The sequence below is a fragment of the Rhipicephalus microplus genome, chromosome 2, assembly GCF_043290135.1.
Source record: "Rhipicephalus microplus isolate Deutch F79 chromosome 2, USDA_Rmic, whole genome shotgun sequence".
NCBI lineage: Eukaryota > Metazoa > Arthropoda > Arachnida > Ixodida > Ixodidae > Rhipicephalus > Rhipicephalus microplus.
Genome location: NC_134701.1, coordinates 270,406,233 through 270,431,992, shown reverse-complemented (window position 1 = coordinate 270,431,992; position 25,760 = coordinate 270,406,233). Strand labels below are relative to the sequence as shown.

At 45.9% G+C, this 25,760-nt stretch overlaps 1 protein-coding gene across 1 annotated transcript in view; it reads right to left on the bottom strand.

Moving 5' to 3' along the window:
- The window catches only part of LOC119169228 (dachshund homolog 1-like), a 279,105-nt gene that overhangs the window by 194,498 nt on the left and 58,847 nt on the right, over positions 1-25,760 (bottom strand). The window contains exon 2 of the mRNA XM_075881536.1: positions 1,903-1,968. Coding sequence (XP_075737651.1) covers positions 1,903-1,968 — 66 coding nt within the window. The remainder of the gene's footprint in view (positions 1-1,902; positions 1,969-25,760) is intronic.

Sequence of the window (25,760 nt, the reverse complement as noted above, 5' to 3'; positions counted from 1 at the left end):
TATGATTCCGGGTTCGTCTCTCTCTCTCTCTCTTTCTTTCTCTCCCTTTATGGGGTCGGTTACGTGGGTGTGGTGGGGAGGGACGCAGTTAGAACTACGAAAGCGACGCCGCTGGCCTATGCTTACCCCCTCCACGCCGCATGCCCCTTCTCTGTAAGCCCCCTTCCCACCGTATAGTGGTGCATATTGCATAATGCGTAATGTACGACAGGGCACGGGTGACGTTTAATACGCTCGAGGGGTCGTGTGTCTGCAGCTCGTCGGAGGAGCATCTGCCCCGGCCTCCTTGCACGCGGGCAGCAGAACGCGCGGTGGTTTCGGATCATTGAGGGGAAGCCGGAGGGAAGGGGGATGTTATAGACATGCTTGGCCTGGTAAGAAGGTTTTGGCTGCGGAAGAGGAGTGAATACGGCTGAGAGACTGACACACGCTGCGTTTCGCTGAACACGGCCCCATACACAGACGCCAGGCTGCGAATCAAGTTTCGGTTTCACCTCGCCCTAGCGAGTACTGCATAAACGTCTCGCCATACATACCACCGGCTTTGTATATCACGCGTTTAGGTATTTTATTTCTCTACGCCCACTTGCAGGGATCCACTTTTGCAGCTGCCAGCGAGTGTGATCGCGTGTCGCCATTTAAGCCCTCGGGTTGGCTCCGCTGTACAGATCAGCCCTGTGCGTGGCCGACCACTAGATGCAAGGCAATGAATTAATAAATGCCTTTTTCTTCTTTGGTGTCACGAACACTAAAAGGGTAAATTAGATGAAATTTGTTAATTAGCCAATGTGACGCACCAATTTTAACAGATAACGAAGTGAATTCACTAGACAATACGACCAAAGATCATATAGGACATTAAGTGCATAGTGATAATTACGACATAAGTTAAAATAAGTTAAAGTGGCCAAGAAACATCCTCTTTGTCAGTGGGATTCCAACTCACAACCTTTGAACTGCGTCTACAATGCTCTACCAAATCAACTACAGCGTCCCACGTGACGCCCTCTAGCAAAAAAAAAAAAGCGTTTCAAACTCGCCGCCTTGGCTACCAGCGGATCTAGCTAATCCATACAGAGATCACGTGCACAGACATACCAACCAAAGGGGACGGGGAAGTATCTACCTCCACAGCTTAATTAGTATATCAGCACCGGACGCGCAATTGAAAAGTTGTTGGTTAAGGTTGTACCGACGTAAAGAGTGTTTTTCGATCTCTTTAATGCATTTCAATTTTTGTCGTAATTACTACATTAAAATCAAAGACAACAATTATTGTCACCCATGCTCGCTCTGATCTTATTTTCATTTGTATGCATTTCGTTTAGTACAACAAAGAAAGGAACGCCTTGAATGAATGAATGAATGAATGAATGAATGAACTTTATTTAAAATCTGGCAGTTTTACCGGGCGAGGTGGGGGAAGAGGAGATCAACCCCTGTCTCTTCTCACTCTCCGTCGACTGAAAAAAAAATTCCTTGTTATAAATTATTTTCATGGGAGATTTGTTGTACGCCTTCAAGCTCAAGTATAATGCAGATGACGTTCAAGAAAGAAAAGTAAAACACACTTACATCTATGATATCTGATAGTTTTGACGTGGGTGCGCGTTTCTATAACGTGGAGAATTCGATGATCACCGTTATAAAGTAAAGGCCAAAGGTAAAACAAGGGGGTAAATAATAAGGAAAGCCCTCGCTCGGGTATCGTGTTGCAGGCAGTGCCACGCCCGCTGTTCCGAATGCCGGAGGCTCGTTGCATGCGCGTCATGAGCAGTTACGTTTGATTAGCTCAGTTATGGAAGTGACGCGCACCGTGGCACGTCACGTAAGATGACATCGTCTGTACCGCTTCGCAACCTGCGAGCATCAGTGCCTAAAGAGAAAGCGCTCGTGACTCACCTGGCATTGGCAGGACTAGAGCCAGCACCCATGAGGGAGGCAGCGTTCCACAGTCGACTCGCAGATCTGTTGAAACGGAGAAAAGACAAATATAAGTATATCCTGTTAATTCCCTAAGCTGACAAAAAATAAACCAACACTCACCGTCGGTAACATGCAAAAAAAAATATAAGCGAACTTAACAAACTCTGCCAGTTGTTAATCCACGTAACCAAATTGCAATGTTTATTTTTGTCTTCTTATTGTAATTAAAACTACCAGAAAAAAACAAAGCAGCTACTTATACGGCCAGTTTTCACAAGGTGACTAACAGCTCACGGAGAAGGAAAAGAAATGATATGAGTAAAAGATACGAGGGTCCATTGTCCATATTGAATCTTTGCATGAGTTGATTCCCTAATGGAGTGTTTAATTTAATGCTACATGACATAATCTGATGCTACAAGCTTCATACTGTGCAGCTTGTAATCTCATGAAATGCTCATGTCCTACCTAAACGCTATTTGTTAGGGTTTGCCGAAGTCCATAAGCAAAATTAAGTCAAGCGTGTGCACACAGTGTAACGCGTCGAAATGTAAAAATCGTGAATGTGCTGCGTGACGCTTGTCGAAGTGAAAGGTGGAGGTGAAAGAGGCGTTTACAAAGAGTACAATGCATTGTTTAAATGCGTTTAGGGATGATACAGCTTGAAATTGAATTGCTGCACAAACTTGAAGGAAAACAGGGGAGACGGAAAAAAGCTGCAGACTACCAACTGTTTATTGTCGTTTCTTGAAGCCAATATATACGCATGCCACGCTGCGCTTCCACGATGCGCACAAAACCAAAGATGCCACAAACAAAGACAACCAAAAACGAATCAAATCAAAAGTGACTGCCACCACAATGACAAAAGTGATAAAATGGCAAAATACAGAAGTGATACCCACCACAATCTAAACTGCGCATTCCCAAGGTGTGCGCTCATCTTTTTTTTTTTTAAATTACGACATAAACAGTTTAAGAAACGACAATAAACAGTTGGTAGTCTGCACTCTTTCCTGTCTCCCTTGTTTTCCTTCAAGTTTGTGCAGCAATTCAATTTTTCAAGTATGAACCAACTAGTCTGCAAAAAAGTATTGCTTCATGATACAGCTGACTGAGTCAGAATTTCACATACCGAGTCTGAAGAATTGGTCAGAAGGAGATTCATAATTATGTCTCTCGTAAACAATGAAAATATGGAATAACATGAAGGAGGCCATTGAATGCAATACGCTACTTCATTAGGAGGTTAGTGTGTAGTGTGAGTCGGCTAACAAGTATAAATCTGTGTACACGCACTAGATATACTTGTCAGCCTATTTTATACGTGCATTTATCAATGTGTGGCCAATTCTTACCAAAATGCGGCCAATTCCTACCAATTCTTCTTTTAAATACGTGGTCAATTCTTAGTATACCTTGCTTTGAAGAAAGAATGTCGATTCATGGCTCCAGCATGAACAAACTCTGGACACATAATGACAACATACAACAACACAAATATTTTTGTCATTATGGTCATCACCAACAGAAGCACGGTGTCGTTATTTTGTGTAGTCACTATATACCATCCCAATAAAGGAATTTTATAGAGACTCTAATTAAATGAGAGCTGCTGTTGTTACTGGTTCTTCATTATTGGGATAAAGCCAGCACAAAGCAAAAATATTAACAAAAAAGAACAACCATAAATAAAGCAGTCGGTCGTGCAAAAACAGAACTTCATTTGGGACACAAATTCTATAGGGAATAACGGCTGCAGAATAATAAATAAGTGATGGACTCAAGAAGTTACTGAACATTATAGAAAGACAAGAAAAAAAGGGAGGTGGGAAGTAGTGCTGGATGGTCCGAAGAAACATTGCACGCTCCATCAAATGTCCGTCCCAGACCACTCCGCCGACATGCGTATATCAGTGTTGTTGCACTCATCCAACCGGACACTAGATGCCAAAAGGGCGAAGCCGTCATTTCGCGGCGTGGCATGCAGCCAGTGAAAGAAATCAAGGATGGATGAGATCCCGGACGCTGGAACGCCAAAGAGGGTCCGGACGGACTAGCACCGCGGAGAACCGCGGTCGACTGGAGTGCAACAACAACAACAACCACAACGGCAACAATAACAGCAGTCGCAACGATGCATCTCCGACTCTTTCCGGGCTATCGCTCCCGACATCGCCCCGGTTCGCAGACTCTCGAGCACGGCCTGCAGGACGGTCATTCCGATGCGGTCTGTCATTCTTTCACCTGCTCCACACCAACCACTTTCCCCGCTTTCACGAATGCAATCATATCCCCATTTGTCAGGGTTCGAGTCGGCCAGATTCCTCAGCTTCGGCTCGATGTACCGCGAACCTATGGCTCACCGGAGCGACCACGGCCCAGTGCATTATCCCAATCTCCCCTTCCTTTCCCAGCCCCTCCCGAGGCTCCTCTCTGCGAGGGAACTGGGACTGACCGCTCGGTTGACCCCGGCGCCAACCGCTTGGAGCACCGTTCATGCTTCCCGTCTCGCTTGACAGACTCCGGGCTCGGACGTAAAGTCACCCCCCCCCCCCCCCAAAAAAAAAAACGGCGGGAGGCGACTTTGTTACAGATCTGGCATGCTATGCAATCAATAATACAAAATAATTGTTGGGGTTTTACGTCCCAAAACTAGGACATGTTTACGGGGGACGTCTTTGGAAGGCTTCAGAAATTTCGACCACTTGGAATTCTTTAGCATGCACCTCAATACAAGCGCACGGACCTCTATAGCATTTCGCCTTGCTTCCATATGCGGCCGCCACGACCAGTATCCGATCTCGACCAAGTCAGTCACCGAGCATTATACACTATAACCACTAGACCACCGCAGGGGCTGTTAATGCAATCGACATATAGTGGTGAACGAAAATAGCAGGGCCACGCGAAAAAAAAAAAAACAAGGAAGAAAGGAAAGTACACAGTACGGACGCAACAGCCACTCAAAGCATATATATAGCTTAAAATTGTGAAAACGTAAATGCCGAGTCCGACGTCCTGTTTTCGTTTATTTAGCTATATAATAAATGCCTCGGATGCAGCTAGTGGTGTACGCAGCATAGCCGAATCACTATAGGATCAGCTGGCGGAGCTAACGCCCGCACAATGACAGTGTTTATGTGCCATGGTGACTTGTATTTGAGCGTCTAGCACTCGCGTATTAGTGTTTAAACTCTTGTCTGAGTAGCGTACTCGGGATTTGGGAGCTACGGTCCTTAAAACAGACCTTCCAAATTTTCTAATTTTGTACTTTAAGAAATATCGGGCGTAACACAAATGCCAACGTGAAGCGCTCGCGTATGATGCGTCGGTGGTGTTTGCATGCCAAATGAGTCGTTGGTGTTGCTTCACGGTCGTTACCTTCACCTTGATCAATCATTTTTTTTAATTATACCATTTGAACTTCTTAGATATTCATACCCAAAAATATGTACCTTACGTTTTGGTTTAATTTATAAATTAAGTACTGCCGGGACTGACAAGAGCTGTAAGCACAATAACAGAAATATGTCAAAGCCCGAAAGTAATCAGTCTGTCTTTAAACGCTATTGAACTGTGCGTCACATTTTTGTTCTCTTCAGCTTTCTTCTGTATCCGACATAAGCATGACCACTGTTTCGTAAGCAAGCCCTTACATGTTGTAGACCATGTATAGTAGTCAAGGACGTATGCTAATTACACTCGAAGCATGATATGCCACCTCAGAAAGGCTATAAAAACAACCAATCATCATCAGTTCAACGCATGCTATTTGATAGTGCTGTTTCGCAGTGATGAAGCCACACCAACAGGCTCAGTTATATATACCTTAATTGCCTCAGTGCAGATGGTTAGTCAGGTCGCTTTTACTGACGTGGCCTAGGATGAAACATGCGCAGGTGTCCCGACAAGCAAGGAATGTAACGCCCCCTCTTCCTCAAAAAAAAAAAAAATAGAAAAGAAGAAACGTAGTATATAAAGGATAAACATACCATGCAACACGTAGAAAGCAGTGCCCGTTTGCGAATACCGGTAAATGAATGTATCCGGTTCGGAATCTGCGCGGTGACCACCCGAAACGAGCTTTAAACAATAGCCGCGCATTTTTCCCGGAATTTCGCTGAATTTGGATCAACGTAAAAAAAGAAAAAAAAAAGACGGCAAGGAGGTGAACACGCTATATAGTTTGGTACCACCGGGAAGCCGCCACGTTGAAGGTGAACGTAGCAGCTGAGAATGCGCAGAAAGCTAACAAAACGAGGATAGACGCTAAGATTGAACGATCCACTATGTATAGTGTACTACGAAGGTGGCCGGAGACTCGGAGGCAGCGCGCAACGGAGATTCGGGAAGCAGAGCAGGCGATGTGCCCGGGGCCAAACACGTGACACGAAGAGTAAGAGAACGATCAGCGAGACCCGCCCCACGGCGCCCTCCTCCTCTCGCCGGTAAACACTGTAATTACGCCGCCGGGGTGCCTCCTCTGAGAGCATCCGAAGAGGCAACAACAAGCGTCCGTCCGCAGCGCCGGGATCCTCGCTGGAAGAAAAACTGCGCGTGGATTCCCCTGTGCGAACGGGCCAGATCGAGGCGGCTGTGGGAACTGGGAAAGGCTGCGCAGAGATATACGGCAGTCGGCAAGTGCCGTGCACGAAAACATGGCAGTGGCGTGCCACAGCAAACGTGGCAGTGGCACAATGAGCCGCGGTGGCCGCATGTATCCAGACGTTGTACGTACAGAAACAACTGAAGTGGTGTTGTTAGTTTGTGTGGTGTTATACGGAAGAGGAAAAAAAAAATAAGATGTGACCCTGATGCATGTGACGAAGTACTCGGACAAGCATGAACGCAAGCAAAACGAAAAAAACAACTGGTACGCCCCTCCCCTCTTTTTTTTTCAGTTCCACCTTGTTAAACTTTCAGATAACGTAAGAGAAACTCTTTACTTCTAAACGGCTCTTTATCCAAATCACCCTTATCAAAGTTTATCCGATAGATTGATATGTGGGGTTTAACGTCCCAAGACCACCGTATGATTATGAGAAACGCCGTATAGTGGAGGGCTCCGGAAATTTCGACCAGGTGGGGTTCTTTAACGTGCACCCAAATCTGAGACCACGGATTTACACGGCATTTTCGTCACCACCGAAAATTTACTCGCCGCAGCCGGGATTCGATCCCGCAACCATCAAAGTCTATTCGGGCCAGACGTTATCGTACCGCGTGGAGCAACACGTCCGCGTGCTTTATCTTTTTCGACCACCAGCCCAGATAAGGACCAGAATCAAGCTTCACTCGTAATATCTGCTCTGTGGGCAAATTATTGTCTTTACCATTACAGAGTTTTCTCAGTATCCCCATGAAGAAGCACCAGATTTCGTACGTCAGATTTAGAAACGATGTATAACCGTCAATTCCTGGAACTTCACCATGCCTTGTATAATTTGTCTCAGGTCGCGGGATCGAATCCCGGCTGCGGCGGCTGCATTTCCGACGGAGCTGCAAATGCTCTAGGCCCGTGTGCTCAGATTTGGGAGCACGTTCAAGAACCCCAGGTGGTCGTAATTTCCGGAGCCCTCCACTACGGCGTCTCTCATAATCATATGGTGGTTTTAGGACGTGAAACCCCACATATCAATCAATCAACCAATCAATCATTCAATCAGTCAATCAATCAACAATCCGTCTACATTTCAGAGCAAAGCTGAGGTATCTATAGAGGGTTTTTTTTATCGTTCCTCGAACGTATTAAATAAGACATACCACGGTAATATATGCGCGATAAGGACGACAACGAACGTATAGGTGCGTTTTTATGTATGCGAAACTGCCTGTAGAGTTTTTTTTTTTTTTTTTGCAGAGTGGAACAGTGACGATAGCTACATGTAAGGAGCGTCCCTACACTAAATACGGCAGCAATTTCATTAGACACAGCGGCGCTTCCTCTGCGCGTAAAACGCCCGAGGGCCAAGTATGCGGACATCATGGTTACGTCACTGGCAGTGACTCGTAATTGGTCAGCGAAAATCGCCACGCCACTGGGCGACTGTGGGTGAGAAGGGTGACTATGTACAAGTGGATTAAGCGTACCACGTCGTAATGAACGCCTAATGGTCGCGAACATTTTCGCGAGGATGTTACGTAAGCGAACGCAGGTACGCGAGTGATTACAGAGTCGTTTGTTCTGAGCCGCAATTGCGGAAGTAAGCGATGTATTATTACCCGGCGGTCTCACTGTGTGTGTGTGTACCTCCTTGGTTTCGCGAACGGCGCAACTATAGGCGACGACACCTTAAACACATTCCCGAGCTTCTTTTATACGCCGGTATGCATGTCAGTCAGCTGCCATCGTACCACACGAAATGGGTTTCAAACATTTCTTGACCATTGTCCCCGCTTTGATGGTGCTGACTGATTCCGCTTTGCCTATTTACAAGAACTTGTCCAATTCGGTGGTGCTTTGGACAGTACATGTGCTCAGATCGACGTTAAGCGCTACTTTTATTATTATTATTATTATTATTATTATTATTATTATTATTATTATTATTATTATTATTATTATTATTATTATTATTATTATTATTATTATGACGAAAGCCTTGGAGCCCTCCCCAAATGCGAATAATGATCATCGGCTCATAAGGCTGCGCCACAAGAATATTGCAAAGAGTCTCCATCATGCGATGATGTTGCAAATCACCAACATATTTGACGTCATTGTGACGTCACAGCGGGTGACATCACATAATATTATTGCACAAAGGCAATATCGTCTTCCTATGACGTCATCGCTTGGTCGACCGGGGCCAATCACTGAGGCACTTCTAAACCACGTAAAGTGCAGAAAGCGTGAGGAAAGAGAGGGTCTGTACATCGACTGAGTTGAGAAAGAAGGTTGCTTTGCGCCTTCAAGTCGTCTTACGAGAATATAAGGGCACAATCTGACTTCATCATTATCTACATCCGATTATTATTATTATTATTATTATTATTATTATTATTATTATTATTATTATTATTATTATTATTATTATTATTATTATTATTATTATATGTTGTTGCTTCTGCTGCTGCTGTTAAAAAACAGTATTAGTAGTCGTACTACGTTGTTCTTATTTAGTTCACAACTACAGTCGAGAGAGAGAGAAAACAAGAGCTTAAAGCTAGGGTAGTCGACCAGGTTAACGTTCCAGTAGGCTTATCTGCAGGGAAAACGATGAGGGCGTAAAATACCACGAGAAATAAGCGATGGCTTGGATCACGATAAAGAGAACAACAATATGGCGAGAACAGGAAATGTGTGCTGACGAGCGAAACGTCTCAGCCGCAGAAGCGTCCAACGGGACGCGGCTCGGTTCTCGGTGGAAACATTGTGCGCACACATTGCCAAGTCGTCCATTCCCTTTTGCCACTTTGCCGCCTCGCTCGCGAAATCCGCGCGGCCAACAGAGTGCGCCGCCGTCGTAAAGACGTCACAGCGCGCGTGGCAGTCAGCGGGAGGCCTTACGTAAAAAAGAAAAGAAGACGCAACAGATGTGAGTCGCACCTCGAATAAACCGATTTGGAAAAGCGGCCGAAGTTATCTGTCCACTATAGAGCCAGACGTAGAGCAGCGTAGGGCATAAGGCTGCCGTTTGCTGGAGCGCCCGGGGATACAGACGGGTCTGTGTAACTACGCGGCATATAATATGGCGGCGTCGGTGAAGTCCACGGCCGTCTCGTATTTCGAGATTTGTGCAGGGAAAGCGCGTCGTCGCCATAGGGCCGAGTCACGATGCGAAGTAGCAGTAGTAAACGCGACTCGCTTATCAGTGAGCGGCAGCTGCGACGGCTGTCGAGACCGGAGGGGGGCAAGGGAGGAGGAACATGGGGGAGGGGGAGCAACAACGTAGCGCCAAGCCTCTTGGAGCGGCTTCGGCGGCGGACAGCTGTGTTTGCCCAACAACGACCAGGTGACGCACCGCAAACACATTGCACCCCGTATATACGTCTCTCTCTCTCTCACTCACTCACTCACACACTCTCTCTCAATTGGGTCGTTCTATCATCACTGCGAGTCTGTTTTCGCTTTCTTTCTATGTAGAGAGTATTTGTTTATGTTGCCTTTTTTTTTTGGCATCGTTTAACCTCCTCCTGAACAGACTGACAGCGGTTCGAGAGGCATGTAGCACGCTGCCAAGCATATGTGAGCCTCGAACTGCTCCACAAACCCAACACGGTAGTCTCAGAGTGAGAGGGAGAACTTCATAGCAGTAAAGAAAAAAAAAAACTAATATATATGTTGGCCTGAATCAAAAGATTCGACTTTCTATCCAGAGAGGTTGAAAAGGAAAAGGGAAGAGGTGTTAGTTATGAGGAGGAAGGTGGTGGTGAATAAGCGTGAATGGTCAAATGCTTACAAACTTTATATCCAATCCACCGTTATGGGAAAATTTGATAGTAGCCTTGTGAAAAGGGGAGAGGGGTGCACGAAGAACGAAGAAAGGCGGGTTCACGCCCGCGTTTCAAGAACGCTTGCAAATTAACGCCGCCTAAAATGCGTAAGATCAATGTAAAAAGAAAACAAAAAACAAGGTAAACAGTTTATATCTCGTCTTTTTTTTTTGTCCTATAACTGAAAACCTTTAATAGATAAGAATGACTTCCTTGAGAAATTGATGACGATTTCCAAGAGATGACGAGAGCCGCAAAAAAAAAAAAAAAAATCTCGCTGTCTTTTTTTTCTTGTGTTGTTTTCGCCACCCAACACGTGAAGACAGGCGAAGCCTCCAAGCACGCGCGCATGATACGCCCGGCGAAACAATAAACCCACTCTTGCACACTTCTGGCTGCTTTTTTTTTTCGGTTTCACACTCACTCCTCTACCCCAGCTCATTCCGAGCAGTGCGCACAGAGCAGAATGAAGAGCGGTCGAAGTTAGCAGACCAAGGTAAAAAGGAAAATAAAAAAAAGTATATATAGGTAACAAAATCGGTTCGTTAGCAGACTAAAATAAAAAGACGGCAGAAAAAAAAACTAGGGCGTAATTCATCGTAAAAAACAAATCGAAAAAAAAATATCGTCCACGTACCCATTATCACACACAAAAAAACAGTTTTCCCTCCGCCATGCACGATCACTGGCATTAGGCTAATTGACAGTTGTCACGGGGCGCGGTCCACGTCCCAAACACTCGCTGCTTGCGTTCCCTCTGCTTGCAGCAGTATCGGTGCCCGAGCACCTGCAGAGTGAGAGTAACTCACCAACACCGCCCCGCGTTTAAGGAAACCTTTCCGGAGCCTCGGCTGTTTCTCGTTAGGAAGACCTCAGTGAGGGATACGGAAGGAAGCTTCAAGGCTCCGCACATACGCAACAAAAAACAAAAAAGGAAAAGATATTCCCGGGGAGTAAACAGTTTGCGAAGGAAAACTTCGTGCGCGTGCGTGGAAGAGAGGGAGTGCGAAAGAAAGAAACAATAAAAAAGAGAGCAGAGGGAATGGAATTCTGAAGGCGTGCAGGTGAGCCGACGCATGCGAGTATGTACACCCATTTTTCGACCTCCGGAATGTCGGCTTCTAGTGTTGAACGTCCGCAGTGTAGCCTCAGAGACGAAGTCATGTAATCGACACCCAGACGTGAAATAAGTTATACTTGAAATCAAGACTTCGACGGACACCCGTACCATCCAGAATAAATGTTGAATAAAAGGAGCAGACACCGACCACAAGAGAGAAGAAAACGCGTTGACGTGTCGGCATCCAAAAGAGTTACCTTGTTCTCAACCTTTTTAATCAAGAAGTGGTATTACATCGGTAATGTTCCATCTGCGCTGTATATATAGTTTGCACTTAGTTGCACTGCCTTTTTGTTAATACCAATTCATATATACAAACAGGTGACACGCTAATATCCTCTCCTTCGGTCCTCTACACAGACGATGTGTGAGTGGATAATCCACCACCGCCCGATCTCTGTCAGCCAACCCTGCTGACCCTTGTTCCTTTCGCCACTGAAACTTTCCAAGTTTATATGCCATAACTTCGCGAGTGTTATAGCAAGACTGCTCGCGCAGACAGCTAAAGTCGAGGTTTAAGAAAGCCTGCTTGCAGCTGCTCGCGCATATCCCAGATTTCAGGCCCTTGGTCACAAAAAATCTTGGGCTCGATTTTGCAAAGCCTCTCTTTCGTAAGTGGACAGCTTGTTGGTCAGCTGGCTTCGCTTACGATACCTTTTGCATCGTGATTGTGTGAAATACTCCATTAAAATTCAATTCAATTTCTATTTTTCCAGATTATACATGCTGGATGATGGTTCCACTGGGTTAAAAGCTACATAAGTAGCTTGACAAGACCGAACGACCAGACTATACTAAATTATACAGGGAAGTAACGACAAGCAGTTCCACGCATTGGCGAGCAAACCATTAAGTAAAACAACTTCAACAGAAATATCATAATTACCTATAAATAGAGTTAAATATAATTCCAGTACGACAACTGTACAAGAAAAAAAGCGAACTAAAATAAGTAAACGCGCATAAAAAAGTGAAAAAGTGTTACATACAACAAAGTATCATATAGAAATAAGCAATTAACAAAAATGGTAACAATACAAAATAATAACATCGTATTACTACAGCGTTACTAGCTTAGAACACAAACTAAACATTGCACAAATATAATCTTGAAATGTTTTTGGTGAATATAGGCCCTGTTTTTTATTGAGGAGAGATCTCGGTCTCAGCGCACTCTCGGAGACAGTACAGCGTAAGGGAATGCTATTGGACACGTGTTTAAAAGACCCCGATGAGCAAGTGTTGTACTATCTCTGGCATAGACAGAAACCGTTTGCCCCTTAGGCACTCTTAAGCTCTCTAGCCATATCGTATTCTATGCAGATATTTACGCAAATAACAATGCGCTAAATAAGCTATAGGGAAAACAATAGAAGATAGCTGAGGTACTCTCAATGGGTATCTCCCTCACAGTTACCCAAACATGCACAACCATGATCCCAAACAATATATAGTTGTAGCAATCACGATCTAACAATCGGTGCTTGTGAGGTCATCTATTACGAAATGGCTTGAATTTATCGCCGCATATGCGATCCATGCATCTGTTGACATGTGTTTACGCGCTGAGAATAACGTGAGGCAAGAAAGAAAGAAACGATGAAACGGGTGATCCAGGACGTCGCGTAGCAATGGGCGCGCCAGATGGTAGATTTGTTTCATAATGAACAGCAGCATCCGCAACGCGTTAGACCGGGGATCTGTGAGACGATACATAAATTATCCCGCATTTTCCAGCAATCAGATGCACCCTTGAGCCCTATCAAATATCTGCGTCGTGACTTGAGGAGCGGGGAGAATGGGTTACGTCTGTTCGGTCGGTGATAAACAGGCTCCTTACGTCAAATGGGCCACTGCTGCACTCCGTCAGAGTTTTGGTCGCGTACAAGACGATTTCAAGGCTCTTGCTGGAGCACTGACATGCATAATGGTAGCAGCGAAAGAGAAAAAAAAAAGGTAAAGCAGAACCAACTCGAAAAAAAAAACTAACGTGGTCTCCTGTGCGATTGCTTAAGACAACATGACGGCTCAAGCCACATTTTTCTTTTTTTTTTCCCAGTCGAGGTACTGATCCTCTCCCACCCGCTAGGAAAGCTTTTGGTACCTAACGTGATATTTCACTGCCTTCGTTACCTCTGCCCAAGCGACGATGCCATGTAGTCACGTAAACATATAATGTCACATCGTGTGTCATCATGAGGATGTCGCAAGTTTTGGTCATCTGCGACACAATGCTGACGTGATCCCGCAATGAGAATTTTCGCATCACTTATGTTGACGCCGCCGACAGTCAATCGTAGCGTTTGGTGGAAAGTTCAAGGCTCTCATCTTCATAATAACAATAATAATAATAATAACAACAGGGGTTTCACCAGCCAAAACCACAGTATGGTTATGTGACCGTCGTATACTAGAAGGCTCCGGAAATTTCGACCTTCCGGTGTTATTCAACTGATATAGTACATTTTGTGTTTTGAGGTATAGAAAAACAAATCATCGGCCCTCGACATAAACATATAGCAGGCCTGACATAGAACAGTATACACTGGCCTCTACCGCCACGGATGGAATCGAACCCGCGACCTTGTCGTCAGCAGCCGGGAATCGTAACCACTGATTTCCCTGAACGGATTCAAAATCAGGTCGTTGCTTACGCATGTGCGACGGCAATAACGGAATAATTAGACTGAGACCCAATCAATGCGATGTTAATGTAGTTGTGACACCAGCAACGTGCATTAGTCGACAATTAGCATCGTTTAGCAAACGTGCGCCTATGCTACAAGTGTTGAAGATTGGGTGAGTTCGTTCGTCGTACTTGATCTGGTATATCGCATTACGGGGAAACAAAAAAACGGTCGAGCAGGCGGACACAAGAAGACAGAGTGCTAGAAGACAGGGGCTATACTAAACTATAAATAGGTTTCTGCTTAAATTACATGCTGTAGACATGGAAGCTTGACCATCGGTTCTTGTTAATCTGGTCATAGCAGGCAGTTTACACGGGACCTTATTGAAGCACGCAGCCGACATTTTGAGCATAAACGAGCTACTGAAGCCCACAAATAATCAGCAATATTTAACCAAAACTATAGTTATTATGCATGTGGAAGGTATTATAACAATAATGCAAAACCAGGAGATAAGCTACGGAAAGAATACCGTACGTTCATAGCACTGCATTAAGTATGTTGTAGTAGTTGTGACATCGATGTGAAGAAAGTAAATAGGACGAAAAGGCGACTTACCGCCAATTGAAGAACTGAACTACAACACAACTGATCCCAAGGTCGCACATTCACTCCCTCCCGCAGGCAAGTTGTTTTTTGGTCCACTTTACTTTCGTCCCATCTATTTTTTTTGCACTTTATTCAAACCTGTCACAGTTGCTACAATGCGCTTAAAGAAGTACATTTGACATCCCCTACACTTTCTGTGGCTTCATTACCTGTTAGTTTTCATAACGACGTGTCAAACAGGGAAACGAGACCTTCAAATTTCATTCGTTCGTTCATTACCATATTATAAGGCTCATTCGCATTTACGGAAGGGTTTGGCGAAGGTATGCCATTGCACAATAAACAGTTTCAAAGACATGATCATAATTTGGCGCCTCCAATTAAGCATAGTCAGCAACTCGCAGCAAATTGTTTTGCTACTTACTCACTCATGACAAAAGAACAAATATCACCTCTAACGTTATTTCTGCTACATCTTCAGTATATAGGTGCGTGCCTGGCAGATCTACTGTCACGTCGACACGTGCTTGTCTCTCGCCTTTGACGATAATTGATATGTGGAAAGCGGGAACGTTTTTCTTTTTGTTTCTCTTTTTTTGTTTTCAAACAACATTGCGAATGTCTTCCTTCATTGATACACGCTATCTGATTACAACGAGAATCATCTACGCAACGAAATTTACGGACTAGAGACCCCATCCTGCACATCACCTAATGAAAACATTTTTCAACTGCCATTAATCTTTAGGTGATAGCAGACGCGACTGTTGCCGAAGCATTTCCTCGCCAACCAGCGTACAGTATGAGGCCAAAGTACAGCGTTGATTACAGCTATTAGCACAATCAGCTTCTTTTTAAACACACCTCATCCCATCGTGAACAATGGTTATTTTTGTCATATTATCTTTCTCTCGCCCCGTGTCCCTTCCCCACTTCTCACGACTGAAAGATGGGTGCCTGCATCTCATGATACATTATGATCCTTCCGTAAATGCACTGTGAGCAAAGAAACCCCCACGTGCGTTTTCAGCGAGACTTGTACGCCGAGCTGTTTTGCAAGCGCAGAAAATTGAGATGCATATATACGTCTACGCGCAAGAGAGATGGAAACCGGACGTTCGTGCAGACAGTGCTATCGAAGCCAAACATTCACAGAGCCGCAGTGCACCACTTTACCAAGCCGCGGACCACGTGGTTCGCTTAAAACGTCCCGCTCACGTTCTTCGTGTTTTGTGCTTGCGCACGGGGGTCTCCATACAGATGCTCGGCAACAGTGCTTCGTTGGGTATGTGAAGCTGAAATCGCAGCAACAGAGATGTAATCTCACTTGATAACCTGCTCAGCGGAGCGAGCCGTCTGGCTTCCGGAAGGCAGATAAGGCGACGGTGACTATGGCTGCACATTTGGGTTTTTTTCAAGTTGCGTGCAGCGTGCTATGCGGGTGATAACAAACGTAGTGATGCAATGGGAGACCTATATAGATCGATTATTGCGCTGCCCTTATATGTAATGCGCTTTTATTTTTTCTTGCTTCGTCTGACGTGGAAGTAGAGTTGACGTTGCAAAACAAAATTGATGTAATAATCGTTGCAAATTCGGAAAACTCAGGCATGCTCGGCAAGCGATCCGTAGTTTTTAAAGAAATGTGTAAACATTGAACTGCACATCGCATACAGCTGGCCTGCGCTGCTACATCGCAATGCCGTTCCCTTCAAAACAATGCAGCCGCAGTGTTAAAAACAACTGAAGTACAAGCTGAAGCACTGCGCATCGTTTCCACAATTTCGCACTAGCCGCAATAATAAACTGTACAGTGACAGCTGCTTATCTTCATGTCAGTTCAGCCGCACGAAGGCTCTTCTCTGTTCAGACTGTTGACAATTCGTACGTATTTCCATTGACGACTCACTGCACTGGCTCTACGAATACGTGCAGCACACATCGCACATGCACGCCACGGTGCTGCGCGCATTTAGCGAGACTGTATGCGTTGCGTGCACTGCACGCCACTGCCAAGGTCAACCCTTTGCCGCCAGAAACAACACGAAATCGGGTGGTCTCGGGGAGAGGAGGGTTCGCCATTAAGTCTTTCTCGCAGACAGCTTTTTGCCACCTAATTGCACTCACATTCCGGTTGAACATTCGTGTGCGGAACACAATGATTCGCTCGGCGGCAGATGAACGTGCGGGAGATGCCGGCGATAACAGCTCATCTCTAGGTTCAGCTGCGCAACTTCGTAGCGTCAAACAATGAACCCATGGCGTAGCAAATCGCACCGCTTGATTGCCGTAAGCCTAATCCCCGTCCCCATAAGCGGGCATAAAGCGATGAGGGACAAATACCGACGGTCGTATGTTACGGCTCTCCTGCAGCAGCTCTCACAGCGGTGCTTGTAGCTAAAAGCAACGTAACTTAATCGCTCTCCAGCAGATCTGTTGCTGCGGCTGAACAAACGGGCTAACAGGTACAAGGCGGCGCTTCCGCTACAGGAAGCATCAAAAGTGTACAATACTAGTCTATTATTCGATTCACAAGCCGTGTAGAACTGGATACCCACCGCAGCGTCTCAATCGATTACAGTGGACTTCTCGTGTACACAAATAAGATTGTGAGTTTGACTCCGACTCGTCAATTCTCGATTCCAATGTCGACTGAGATAAGATTGATTACAGAAATGTTTGAGTACCACACTTCGAGTTCGATTGACGTTAAAACAGGTACTCTTACCAGCTTTTTTTTCCCTTTAATTAACCATAAAAACGACAGGCCTGCACGGTAGGCGCAGCACTGTCAGAGCGAAAGCTAGAAGAGCGGTCTTTCAGAGCCTTTTCAAAACACTCATTCAGTAACTACTGCAAGCACACTTGCTTGGTACCCACTAGGACATCAATAATAAACTTTTGGGTAGGCCGGCATTCGATTTGCTGTTTTTAGTCATTCTTGTGAGACGCGTGGTATATACGCTAAACACTTACAAGGAATTTTGTGCCAACTGTCTATGCAATGGCTGACGAGGACGAGGAATTATGGCTGAAGTGGGTATGCGCCGCAGTTAATGGGGGAACAAGAACAACATTTTGTGATATGGCTTGGATCATTGGACGGCCCACTCGTTACGCTATTAACATTGTGCGATAACTCGTTGCTCTTTCGCTGTTGTAGAACGCTTTATAAGTCGTATTATCGCGATCGCTTTCCCGACATCAAGCCTGCCTAAGGCAAGTTTCACAACATGTCACAAGCAACGTGTAGCCCAGTGGTAGAATACTGGACTGGCACCCAGTGGACCGGGGTTCGAACCCCTCTGTGTCTGTGGTGCTAGGTCAAGCCTGCCTAAGGCAAGTTTGACAACAAGTAACAATTAAGCACCGGCGTAACTCATTGGTAGAATAATAAACTGGCTACCAGCGGACCCAGGCTCAAGCCCCACTGTGTTTTTTTTTTTTCGCGTGATGTAGTTACAGACATCGGCGATGGCGGCGGCGGACAACATCAACTACGCGTGACCCGAAACGTGATCTCATAACAGCTTTCGCTGTAAAACACAGAGAAATAGGGGTTACAGAGTTGACCCTCCACGCCCACTGTTTACCCGGCCCGTAGCCAGGGGGAAGTGCCATAGCCCCACCATCCCCCAAACATTTCGATGAAGGCGGTGGTTTTACCGAAAATAAGTAATGAAAATCAGTTTTTTTTATAAGATAATCGAGGTTTTCAGCAAGTGGGCCGCCTTCAGAAATAATTTCTGGTTGCAGGCCTGCTCCTTACTATGCGCGCTAATTCTACATACTGCTTTGTTTTATGGCAGTCCGACTCCTAATGAAACTAAAAGGCAAAGAAGCAAATGGATGCGTTATCTGTAGTGTTTTAAGTTGTGGGACAGTAATGTTGACATAAATGCGAAAAAAATTAAAGTGCACCAAGAAAAAAAAAACTTTCTGCTAGTAGAGACCGAGCCTATACGACCTTGGAATAATGCGCCTCCTATACTTTCTTGGTAGAAAGCGCAGCAACTATTATACGGAACACACAACACACAACACAAGTTGACCCTCTACGCACCGTCTTTTAAACAACTACTAATCCATCTTGGTATAGTTGCTGCGCTTCCTACCGAGATGGATTCATACCAACTGGCCCGATACAATTGCTTATTGAGTTACATTCCTTATACTTTATGCTTGTCTTCATTGTGCGTTAGCTCATTAGGTGTTGTCTAACGCTAGTTTCGCCTTGATTCATTATCCTTCTTGCGTTGAACCAGTTCTACATGTATTTCGAGTGACGTGGCTCTACGCAGTATCGATGTCACACCGAACGACAAGGACGAAAGGTAAGACTTTTCAGGCTTAGAAAAAAGATTATATGTGTAGAGTATATACGAAAGCTGAGTAGAGAAAAGGAATGCGCCCAGATGTGCGCTTCGGGGACCACGAGGCGAATCTCCTGATGAATGCACCGTCCAGATCCGGTCCCGCTGAGGCGCTTGATTGATTTGATGATTGATATGTGGGGTTTAACGTCCCAAAACCACCATATGATTATGAGAGACGCCGTAGTGGAGGGCTCCGGAAATTTCGACCACCTGGGGTTCTTTAACGTGCACCCAAATCTGAGCACACGGGCCTACACCATTTCCGCCTCCATCGGAAATGCAGCCGCCGCAGCCTGGATTCGAACCCGCGACCTGCGGGTCAGCAGCCGATTACCTTAGCCACTAGACCACCGCGGCGGGGCCCCGCTGAGGCGCAGGCCGCTAATTAGGGCTCTGCGAGTTGCTCTGTTCTCAAAAATCCGTCTCTTTTCTTCTCGTTTTTCGCGAGAAAAAGAGCAGCGTGAGACGAGTAAAAAGAGAGAGAATAAGGCCTCCCCTGTATCTGTACGCGCGCCACCACCAGACGCATCTTTTCCCTTTATATGTTTTTATTTTATTGTTATCCTTCTTTTCGCTCAGCAAACTTGTATTTTTTGCTGTTACAATTGCCTATATTCGGTTCTTGATGCCCGCACTGTGCGTATATTGCTTGCAGCCTCAAACTGTAACAATCTGTCGATGAAAGTGGGAGTGTTATGTAGCTGTACTGCAGGAGAACACATCAATGAAACAACGTATAGGGGTACTTCACCATAGAAGTAGCGAGAGGTGGGGAGAGTTGGTGAGGTGGTCCTCACCCACATGAATTTTTAGTTTGTCCGTATACAACGCTTACAAAGTTCTCCTCTCACAAACACACACAAGTACATGCATGTTGAGGGGTTAAGTGGCTATTGGTAGTTAGCACATGTTTGAGCGCGAATCCTCATAATCGTCATGCACATCAAGTACGTCTTGTCTCAAGTAAGTAGGGTATCGAGTCGTAGTAATTTTATCACTGTATTAGACAATATCAGCTTACCCGCTAAATACCTTGAGAATAGTTTTAACCGGTACGACTGATGTAACGGTTGGATTTAATACGGTAATACGGTTTATATTACCGCCACGAAGCGGGTACAAAAACAAAAACAAATAAAACAAAAAAGACGTCGTTGAAAATTTTGCTCCAGCGTTACTGGCCCGAATCACGTGATGAGAGCGTCATACCTCTTCAAAACTTCGGCCTATGCCCGTTCATTAAAATAATCTTCCGTTGTTGCTCCCACCTATTAATTGACGCTATATCGCATTCGTACAAAGTCAGCGCAATGTAAACATGCTCCCCCGAATCGGGGCTCCGAACAATACGTACTCGAAACAGAGATTGGCGAATGAAAAGGATGGTGTAACGAGGCCTGAAGACGATGCAGATACGCATCACTGCCACGGCCATTCTCACCATTCGTGCCTTCAAATGCTTGGAGGACGATTGCGGCTGCGCAGCAAAAGAGCGACAAACATCGTACGTCTCAAACTACCTCAGCACCACCCACCAAAAGACGCTGCAGGCAGCCGTGTCAGTATTCTAGTCCACACTCCTGGGATTGGCCGGGCTCGTTTCACCCGCAGATGCGGCACAACAGAAGCGCTCCGGAGATACGCAGACCAGACCGACTGCCGCTCCCATGCCGATTGTAGGCGAGCGCGGCAGACGACCAGAGCGAGTAATGCGTCTGCTTGTTCGAGCAGACTCCGTGCCATGCCGCAATGTTTCGAAGCACATATATCCGCCCTGCAGGGAGAGACGGTACCCGTAGAGCGGGCACCACTTCTATGTGTCGTTGACTTCGCACTCTCGACAACGTGTACTTAGAGCGTCCTCTGCCGGACCTTCGAGTCGGCTACACTCCCTGCGGATGTGGCGGGGCATCCGTGAGCGTTGTGGGATTTGCGCAATACCCTATTCGGCTCTCGCTACGTGACAGACTCTCTTCTCGGGTGCCTGTTTTCAATGCATTGTTATGTCAGCGGCAAGCCCTGTGGTATACGTGCAAATATGATCTTTCAGCGATAAAAACTGAACGAATGTATCAAAGTTACCATCGAAAAATTGTCCCAGAGCAAAATGATATCTTGAATGTACCATCACTCATCGCCTCGTATTTGAGGGCCGCTAATAACTGCTCGCAGTACTTGACACACATGTGTTTCAGGGGCGAAAGCCTCAGATCGAACGCGATGAGTGACCGTACAGCGTCCCCACAAGTGATGCAACACAGGCATACTGTGATGATGTCAACCTCTAACGTCATCACAAAGTCACAGGTCATCAATATACGTGACGTCGTCACAATTTTACTGTGACGTCGTCTCATGACATCGTTGCTTCAATACAATCGACTAAGAAAAAAAAAGAAGCCGTCGCCTTCGAGTTGTCTATGTAAATTCATAAGAGATCGTGTGACCTTTTGCATAGTAATCGTGAACACGATTACTATGTATATTTCGCTCCCAAGCCGATATAGCATTTCCTTCACGGTGGTGCTTCCCACGAAATCGCTAATAAAATTATCTGAGCATGTCACAATCCATTTCCAGTCTTCGTGACGGGGAAAAGCTACCTGCATGGTAAAGTACCGATCAAGCCCCAGGACAAACACTTCCCTGTACTGCCTTCTCTTTGCAATTCGACAAACCCGCTGAAGCGCTATATCTATAGCATGCTTACGAAACTATGGAGTTTCGCTTCATTACAGTTAATAGTACGAAGTAATGCGACCCTAATTTTATTCTTAATATAACAGTTCGCCAGTGTCGCTGTTACATTTTGGACAGCCTCTGGCTATGGAGAACCAATCATTTTATCGCCATTTTAATAAATATCAGCTCGCCCGCTGAATATCTTGAAACTAGTTGGAATCCGTAGCGATTCATTTAACGGTTGGCCTAATCGCACGGTATTGTAGCTGTATTGTGCATGTATAAAAAATAAAGGTCGTTGAGAATTCTACGCCCGCGATACTGGCCGGAGTCACTTATCGAGTACGTCAGAGCTCTCCAATACTTCGGCACCTGTAACGTTTCATTTTAACGATTTTGTCTGGTTGCTCCAAACTAAGAATTGACGCTTCAGCACATACGTCCCAAAATCAGTGCAATATAAACATGCTGCTCAGAAGAGGCCCTCTGAACAAGATGTACTCGAAGCAGAGAATGGCGATTCAGAAGGAAGGTGGAACGAGGTGGGAGGCCACAGCCTGAAGACGACGCAGACGCATATCCTTGTTTTTACCCTTGCCGCTTTCCAGCACTTGGCGGATGCTACGTTCTAAGTGTGCATAAATGTCACCTTTCCCCCATCTCCTTCTTTCACGATAGCCAAGAATTTGAGCTTCGCAGGACCCATTTGGGTCAGGAGGAGGGGGCGAACAAAGACAGCTGTAAATTACGACACCAAAAAGCTCGAGAGAAGTGGTTATGAATGCAAACCGTGAGGACCGATAAGACTCGCGCACTGCCAACCACTCAAAGAGAGAGATAGAGAGAGAGAGAGAGAGAGAGAGAGAGAATATTAATGGTTTCGTCCTCGTCGTGGTTTCTCCTTCTGAAAACCACGACCAGTACTATTCTAGAAAGTTTCGCAGTCAGAAGAGGAATGCCAAAACGAAGGGGACGACGCGGAAAGAGATAGCTGCGCTCATTAATCATCATTCGAGGCACGCTTCACGGCTATAGCGGTCGAGATAAAACGCGCGCAGCGAACAGTTCCAGATGGGTTTCGGGGTCGCGGTATCTCGCTCTTCGATGTGCTTATTTCCATGCGGACTCGATTTAGTTCGCTCGTCACATTTATAAAAAAGATATATACGAAGCAAGTAAGCCCATGAAATACTGAGGCTATGTTTGACGTGCAGCCAGCTGCACCGTTTTGGTTCAGTGTCTGAAGGGCTGGAAACAAGGGCGCAGGTTCGATGTCTGGCCAGCGGAGACGTAACACTTTGTGAGCAAAGTTCAAAGGCACTGATGAAGGCCGCGTGCTTTTCGATCCAGAAGCATATGGGTGTCGTTGAGGGATACAAGGATGTCGCTGAATTGGGAACGCATCCTCTTAAACATGCAAAGCTCAGTGGCTACACTTTTTAGTCGGTAAAGCCCGTCAGGCGATCCCACCTGCTATAACACAACTGCCCCATCACGACCATGCATCACTGGTGTTTGGTGTCGACATCCTGCTTTCCTTATTGCTAATCCCACATGTAGCCACGCGCCATTCCTTCATCGAAGCACAATAATTTATCAACTGTGATTAAAACAAGTCATTTCGAGCCGAAACACCAATTTCGAAAGGTTACGTAAACTGTGATGCGTGTCGGAGAAACGTTCAAACAGCTGTGGACCATGTGAGGTGCCCAAAGTCTGTTGAGGGAACCTGAGTCGACAGCCCACCTGTTGCTGAGACGTGTGCTACAGCTAGTCTAGCAAGGATAACAAGACATGTCTGGCTTCACAAACAAAGGACACAGATAATAGGAATTGATTGATAGATGATGCGTTCACCAATACAATCACTTCAACGTGTGCATGACGAGGGCTTCTACCCATTGTTTATGTATGAATAAACTGTGCCTCGTGTCGAACATTGTGAAAACTAAGAACTGGCGAAACATTCAACCACAGGATGGAGAGTGGATGAATATTGCCGTTATAAAGGCGGATAGCCGAAACTAGTCAATATCAGTCTTTGTTTGGGTATACCATTAGCCAGGGCTAAGCCGTGCCGGTAGTATGCAAGTAAATATTGTACAGTCGAAGTCACGCGTCTTAGTGAGATGATCAGCGACACTGCACAGCCTTCGAGATCGGCGCACATTTTTACTCACCAATCGGACATGCCACCTCGTTACGGAATTTGGAAGAGACATTGTCTTCAAAACAGCGGCTTTTCCAACCAATGCTAACTGTAAATTTGTAAACAAGTGTAAACGCCGCACTCTTATCACCCATTATCTTTTTCATACTTATCACTGTACACTATACCCAAGGCGAAATTTCCACGCTGCCCAGCAGACAGGCCGGACATTCATTGAGCTCATGTGTTATCTCGCCACGCTGCTTTCTTTCACTCATTACCGACGCACGGATGGCTGTTCCTCGGAGCGCCAGGAAGAGCGTGATGGCTTCGGAGCGCCAGCGCTCAGTGCTGCACCCCGCGGAGCCCGAGGCATGATGGGAGGACGACGCGGGCGTCACAGATTGCGCATTCATGCGCGTGCATCTAAGTTGCTGCGCATCAATGAATGCGTGATACGCACGCATGCAGACTTCGGTGTGTGCATATGTATGTGCGTCTCCTCTCCGTCAAGAGCTTGGTCGCTCGCGCGATTGTCGGGTTGTTTTCTTGCTAGTTAATACCGGCTGTGACGTGTGAGGAACCGTGCTGAAAGGAAGGAGGAGAAGCGGCGGGTGGGATGAAGCCTGGCACCCGTGCACACTTTACTCGGAGTGATCTGAGCAAGGGATGCTTGCGTATTCAAAGGTTCCGCTCATGCGAACCAGGCCCTGTAGAGTTTTTTTTTTTTGCCGTTTTATATTTAGATACAGAATCGCTGACGCTGATTTCGCGCTCCCTCGTGGATCCAAACTTCGTTTCCACAAGACTGGCTTTTTTAATTTAGCAATAAATGAAAACATGAAGCATTGCAACTCGCAGTTTTGAATCGCCTGTTTCCGTGCATGCTACTCTAGATGCGTGGATGCGGCCTCGTGGCACAGCTTTCGAGGAACATCCACGGGATAGTATATGAATGCTGAAGCTGCTGTTTTCCCTGTCACAAATGCTGAACAAATGCTCTTTGAAGTTTGTGACAAGAAACAAAGACTCGTTTTTCTGTTCCGCTGACGACGTTCCTGCACAGATGCGAACGGAAAATTGCCGTTGATGTTCCCATCATTGTCTTCGTCGTAGTCGATCGCTGCTGCTGTTGTTAAACTGATGAGTTTCATCCATGACGTGTGAAAGGTAGCAGTTCAGATACAAAGCTTCCGACGTATGAGTGAGTGCATCAACGCAACCTGACGAGACAGAAACTTCAAAATAATGGCCGTGCGAACCTTCTTATTTTATCTTTCCATATCACGTACCTTCCAGATAGTACACTACGAATTAATAGCCACTTGCCGTTAATTTTCAAAAATACACGCTAACTACTGCAGCTACGGCCAGTGTTAAACCTCGGTACATGAACATACCGATTCTGTCTTCTTCGTTTAAGGACAAGACAAGAACAACAACAGAGAAGGCAGGGAGGTTAACCAGGCACATGCCCGGTTTGCTACCCTACGCTGGAGGAATGGGAAATGGGGCGGGTATAAGCGTTTCAAGCGTTCATCCTTTTTCTCATTCTGCAACACCTCTAGCAAGCACTATTCAGGAACGCTGGTCGCTTCAATGTGAACGGCGAAGCCAGATGCGCAGCCTTTTTTGTTTCCGCTGTGACGTCGCCCTCTCCAAAGAAAGCTGTTCCATTCCTCTTGGGGGCCGGGCCACGTTCTCAACAAAACAGGCGCACGTCCCTCTCCATCTCTATAGTTGTTCTTCAATTACTCGCATTCGTTCCAAGCGAAGAGGCAGACAGCCCTGAAAGACCGCGCCATGCGCGAGCACTGTCTGGCACGTTT